Raw genomic sequence first — 6,109 nt, 5'->3', positions numbered from 1 at the left:
TTAAAAGTAAAAATTTACGGTAAAAGTAAAAATCTCAAACTCACAAAATATATTAAACTGCACACTTTATAAAATTTTCTCCACCCAATTGTGTTTTTCTTTACAAATAGAGAGACCTATTTATACAATTTCTTAAAAAATAATCCAAAAATAAATTTATCATTACATACATCATCACACTCTAATTTTCAATATTCAGTACTCTTATTTTCATTATTCAATAATTTCAACTATTATTTTCAACAAAATCAACTCCATAAATCATATGATTTTTCAGGAAAAAAATATCCGATCTATCACCTAATCGATCGTTTACTTCTCGACACTTGCATGCATTTAATGAATGATGAATTCCATTAATTTTGTAAGAAAATAAGAAGCCCAATCTCAAGATTTCCGAAGCATACACAAATGCCTAATCTTCTTCGCTGGTTCCTTGCAAGCCACACGTTTATGTTAGCGTGCCACTTCAACAGAGAAAAATATATATAATCCCATCTTTTATGCAAATTATCTGATTAATTCCTTTGTTTTTGCTTCTTGAATTTGAAGATTTGTATGACGTGATTTCAAATTCAACCTATTCTTGAGTTACAAACGTAAAATTACCGTCGCCGGGAAAGGAAACCTGCAGCCATGGAAGCTCTTAAAGCTTCGTCTTTTCCATCATTTCACCGCTCTGTGATATCAACGAGGAATCCCAGAACCAAATTCGAGAATCCCATTTTCAATATTCCGCCAACTCTGCAGAAAACTTCCTCTTCACCTCGAACCCGCAGCAGGAGAGCAGATTTCAAGGTATTCACTGCAGTTTCTACTGCTCAAGATGTCTTGTCTGCTGGGGAGGTGTTGGATTTTTCAACGCCTGAGCAAGATGTTGAAACTGAAATGAAGGGGGAGAAATTTGATTGGTATGCACATTGGTATCCATTAATGCCGATATGTGATCTGGATAAAAGGAGGCCACATGGGAAGAAAGTGATTGGAATTGATGTGGTGATTTGGTGGGATAGGAATGAGAATGCTTGGAAAGTGTTTGATGATACTTGTCCTCACAGATTGGCTCCATTGTCCGAAGGGAGAATTGATCAATGGGGGAGGCTGCAGTGTGTGTACCACGGCTGGTGTTTTGGTGGCTCCGGAGACTGTAAGTTCATTCCCCAAGCACCAAGAGAGGGCCATCCGGTAAATAACGATTCCATGTATCAGTTTCTAGTCAGATTTAGTGCGTGACCATTGACTTTTATGGATCATTTTTAGTTCTTTTCTTCACGTGTGATTTTGATTGGTGTTTTGCATGTAATATTTGTCAGATTTTCAGCTTCAGCACCTTCCCTTTTCTTCAATGTTTATTGACCATGATATGATCGATGGTCTCGTTATTATTAGAATTCAATGGTGAAAAACTTTTGGATCTTTAATACCCTTTTTCTGGATTCAAGCTGAATTTGATTTTTTGGGTGCATATTCAACCCACTTTCGACTGTTTTATTTTCTTTTATTTTTTCATAAATATTGACGTAAGAGCGAGTGGGGCAGTGACAAGACAAAGCAATTACTTTGTTTGACCATATGGCTAAGCTCACTGGAAAATGTCATACATTTTACTTTTTTGGAATACAATAATCAATCCTTTATATAGCTGAAAAATTATCAAGAATGAATATGATTGGGAAATCCTTTCCAACTAAATAATATTAAAATCCAATCAAATATTTGTCAGAATCTCAAAAATGTTGAATTAACTCTACTTCTCGAATCTCTGAATTATCATCATATTTACTGTATCAAATATGGTTTTATTTTTCTAACATGTGAACTGTGAAGCCATCAGTGACCATGTGCATGAACTCGGAAACTTGATAACACTTATAAGAATGGTCCCTGCGGCAACAAATGTAAGTCATGAGTGAGTCAGAGTTGGACACAAATAAATTGTGGCTTCAACTAGCATGACATTGTTAGATGCCATGAGAACATCTTTTACACTGACTGGAGTGTGATTCTAATGGTATAATTTCACTGCTATGGAGTCAAATGAATGTTTTGATTCTTGGCCACAAGGAAAAAGTAATATTGGCAAAACTAAATGCTTTTGCCAGAATATTTGTTCTGGGCATGCAGTAAAATGTATAGAGATTGGAATTTAGTTCGTCAAATGTAGCTCCAAACTCCTTTGCATCTAACATGTGATGCCAGCTTACGATAATGTCAAAACATCATAGGATACCTCCTTATCTTAGAATGCCTCTTAGACTAGATATCCTTTTGAACTTGGAGAAGTCAGATATTTTCACAAATGCTCATAGATGCTAGAAGAAACTGTACCTAACCTCTTTTCATGGTTTAGCTTTCTGATCTTTGAGAAAAGTTCAAACTATACCATGCTAGGAATGAGGCATGGGTTAAATGAATCTATTATTTTCATAACTTTGTAATTTATATAGTTTTCGAAGCCCTGGTGATAATGAGTGTCCATTGTGCTTCCTCGGATGCAGAATGGTTGAAAAATAATTTGAAGCTCTAGTGATAATGAGTGTCCAACGTCCCTCCTTGAATAGGGAACAGTAGAAAAATAATATGAAGTCCGTTGTTTGAGTTTAAGGTGCAGTTGACTACAATTATCTCTCTCTCTTTTGGGTGTTTCTGAGTGTTAAATATTGTCCTCTTCTGCTTGTGCAATTTTCAATCATGGCTTCCATCACTAGATCATTTTATGTTGAAATAAAGATTCAAGGAGACTTTCTCATATGTGTTGCATTTTTTTGGGTGCAGATTCACACTTCCAAAAAAGCATGTGTAGCAGCTTACCCCAGTTGTGTGCAAAATGGAATTCTTTGGTTCTGGCCAAACTCTGATCCACAATATGAAGATATACTATCAGAGAAAAAACCTCACTATATCCCTGAACTTGATGACCCCTCTTTTACAAATACAATGATAACCAGGGATATACCATATGGGTTAGCTAATCCTTTTGTCACGCCCTTCCTAACAAATCTCCTTTTTCAATGAATGCATCTGCTGATTATTTTTGCTTGATTGGCTTGCATGCTACCTACCTATGAATATATAAATACTCGAGACTTACAAAAATTGTTTAAATAAAATTCTCCTTCTGGTTAAGAGTTAATGGCGATACTTTCATATCAGGTATGAAATTCTGATAGAAAATCTTATGGACCCAGCTCATGTTCCATATGCGCATTACGGTATAATGAGAACTACAAAGACACCTGCAAGATAAGTAAATGCACTGAACTTTTTGTTATTTATTTAGAGATTGTCATGGCTAACAATGAGGTATTATCCTGCACTGTGAAGGCTGATAGAGAAGGGGGCAGACCACTCGAAATAAGTATAGAGAAACTTGATGAAAATGGTTTTATTTCAAATCAAATATTTGGAAAAAACTTTTTCGTTCCACCTTGTCTCTATTATGGCTATTTTAGTCCTGGAGCGAGTCCTAAAAATCCCTCAACGTCATCAACAGAAAATAAAGATGTAAATATTTGATATTTTTATTTGAATAATTTGTTTCTTGCATTTTTCTTGTTTTATTTATTGTTTTCTTTTAAACAGGAGCCATTGTTGCCTGTTCCACCCCAGAGAAAAGCGTTTTTAATTTTCTACTGCATTCCAGTGTGTCCAGGCAATAGCAGACTAATCTTTGCGTCTCCAAGAAACTTTGGAGTTTGGATAGATAAAGTTGTTCCACGTTGGATATTCCACATCGGACAAAACTTAATTCTTGATTCAGATCTATATCTTCTTCACGTGGAGGTAAATATGTTATTCTTGCGGATAAAATGTGCACTTCTTAATTGGTCATGTGTTATGGTCCCAAGTGTTGGATCTTGTTAGGGGCCGATGGATGGGGGAGTCCTCAAGGTTTGGAATGCTCCCTTGGTTGTTGGAGTTCCTTGTTTGCCAACCTCTCTCTCATGCTTGAGGCTCATTAGTAACCGCCTCTTGATCTCTGAGACACTCTTCTTTTTATAAAATTCTCAGATTAATTCCGTATTCCATCTTAAGTCCTTATAAAGAATCAAAATAAGATTTTTATTTGCGATCATTAATTTAGGTTGTGTTGGACCATTGGCAATTCTTCATGTATATTATATAGCTTGGTCCCTCTTCTTTATGATGGGATGTGTTATCTGGTTTTACGCTTCTGAATCCTCCCTAATTTCGGTGATTAACTTGGGGAAATGTAACACCTATTCCTCTCTTTCAAATATTACACATATCGTGTTCGCTATTGAAAACCCTCTCCTCTTTCCAACAAAAAACTAGAATTGTTTGTCTAGCACTGTTGTAATTCCTACAATTCGGAAACAAAATGTGATTGTTGTATTTTGAAAAGTGGTTAAAGTATTCTCTGTATGGAGATATTATATCTGATTAGGTGAAATTAATATCGAGTTTAGTGAATCTGCACATCTTTATCATTACCACTGCTTGCAACTCCAGTTTTGCCTCTATCCATGTATATATTCCCAGTGCTACTTGGTGTTGGATTTTTCTTCTTATGTAATCAACCTGCTCCCTTGCAAAGATTATTGTGATAAGGAAATTGTAAGAGGATTTTGTGCAAATGAAAACAGGGACCATTCTTATAAGTGTTATCACTAAGTTCAATGTCTGTGAGACACAATTAACACAACTTTGAATTTTCTCTCTAGGAACGCAAAATAATGGATGTTGGCTCTACCAACTGGCATAAGTCGTGTTATGTGCCTACAAAATCAGACGCTCTAGTGGTTTCCTTCCGCAGGTGGCTAAACAAGTATGGTGGCACTCAGGTTGATTGGAGAGCAAAATATACCGGATTACTGCCGCCAACTCCTCCTAGGGAACAATTGTTTGACAGGTAGACAAATCAAACTGAGAGACTGTCTAGTGTCTATAAGTGTGGAACGAGCAATAATCGCCTCAATTATCCCGTCGAGTCATCTATTTGGCACAACAATTAGAATATGGAGCTTGTGTTTTCAGATAGTATAAGAAATTTTGAGTTGCAGTGATATCAATAATATTGTGGTACAAGGGCAGGCTCTCGGTACCGTATTAAATGACATGATACTTAGTAAACTTTAACTTCATTACAAGATTTAAGAAAATGCTTATTGTCCAATGAGTGCGTGGCACGCTCAGGATGCGAAAAATATGCTGAAGATCGGATAACTTTTTTGAAATGATTTCAGGTACTGGTCCCATACAGTGATCTGCAGCAGCTGCAGTCATGCACATAAAAGTCTCAATGCACTTGAGATCGCCTTGCAGATTATCTCCTTTGCCACAATCGCAATATTTGCAATGACCAAGCAAAATATGGTGTCTGTCGCGGCAAGAAACACTGTAGTCTCAACGGCCGTGTTGTGTTTTCTTGGTTCAAAATGGCTTTCACATTTCATATACAAAACTTTCCGATACCATGACTATGACCATGCCTTCCGCTGACTCTTTTGTTTCCCACTGTAACTCTGTGAACGCCATTGACGAAAACAAGAAGAATCCATTCTTCAACTTGTGTATGTTTATGTATTGAACTTTAATCTTGGTATGTAAATTATAGAAGTGGCTTTGGCTTAAATCTTTGGTGCTTTTTCTTCTTTATTACTTTGCCTCGAATTAATGGTGTTGATGAATGGAGTTTTACATTTCTGTCAAGTTCAAATTCAAACATGTTTGGTAAATTCCATTCATCAACATTTCTGTCTATTTCAAATTCAAGCACGTGTACATTTCATGTAGCAGCCTGAAGAAAAAATGTGTTGATTTTTTAGCTATATATTAAGTGGAAAATTAAATTATTTCTTGAATAACTGTTTATTTTTAATGAAATCCGGTAACTACACTAAAAACCCAATTACTCGGGTCTAATCTTGAACAAGCATCTAAAGTTTCTGAATTATATATTATGCGTTAACACCTAATCTTTAAAGAAAAACCACATTTGAAAAATTAGTGCACTAATTACGAATTTGTTTCCTAAATGTTTTAGTTTAACATTGAATTCCCTAAAAAATTCAAATTTTTTTTTTATAAATTCAGTTATTATCATCAATTTTATGATGGAAGTTATGGAAAAGCCTAATTTCTATGG

At 35.6% G+C, this 6,109-nt stretch overlaps 1 protein-coding gene across 2 annotated transcripts; it reads left to right on the top strand.

The window, feature by feature from the left end:
• The first annotated feature begins 325 nt into the window (after positions 1–325).
• LOC140979432 (flavonoid 8-hydroxylase 2, chloroplastic) lies at positions 326–5,619 on the top strand. Of its 2 annotated transcripts, none has more exons than XM_073444821.1 (7): positions 326–1,185; positions 2,776–2,963; positions 3,154–3,243; positions 3,318–3,504; positions 3,586–3,783; positions 4,686–4,873; positions 5,208–5,619. In XM_073444821.1, the coding sequence occupies exons 1-7, from the start codon at positions 637–639 to the stop codon at positions 5,461–5,463; spliced, it is 1,656 nt and encodes a 551-aa protein (XP_073300922.1). In that variant the 5' UTR covers positions 326–636; the 3' UTR covers positions 5,464–5,619. The 2 variants fall into 2 exon arrangements, with proteins under 2 accessions (XP_073300922.1, XP_073300920.1); XM_073444819.1 differs by having other exon boundaries at positions 330–1,185; positions 3,583–3,783.
• The last annotated feature ends 490 nt before the right edge of the window (positions 5,620–6,109 follow it).

The sequence above is a fragment of the Primulina huaijiensis genome, chromosome 6 (genome assembly GCF_012295235.1).
Source record: "Primulina huaijiensis isolate GDHJ02 chromosome 6, ASM1229523v2, whole genome shotgun sequence".
NCBI lineage: Eukaryota > Viridiplantae > Streptophyta > Magnoliopsida > Lamiales > Gesneriaceae > Primulina > Primulina huaijiensis.
Note: the sequence above shows the minus strand (reverse complement) of the source record. Positions and strands in the feature narration are given on the sequence as shown.

Excerpts from the sequence above, each read along its gene's own strand:
- LOC140979432 (XM_073444819.1), top strand. The coding sequence starts at position 637 with ATGGAAGCTCTTAAAGCTTCGTCTTTTCCATCATTTCACCGCTCTGTG. Across the intron at positions 2,964-3,153 it reads ACCAGGGATATACCATATGG|GTATGAAATTCTGATAGAAA; the intron begins GTTAGCTAATCC and ends CTTTCATATCAG. Across the intron at positions 3,244-3,317 it reads ACTACAAAGACACCTGCAAG|TGTGAAGGCTGATAGAGAAG; the intron begins ATAAGTAAATGC and ends ATTATCCTGCAC.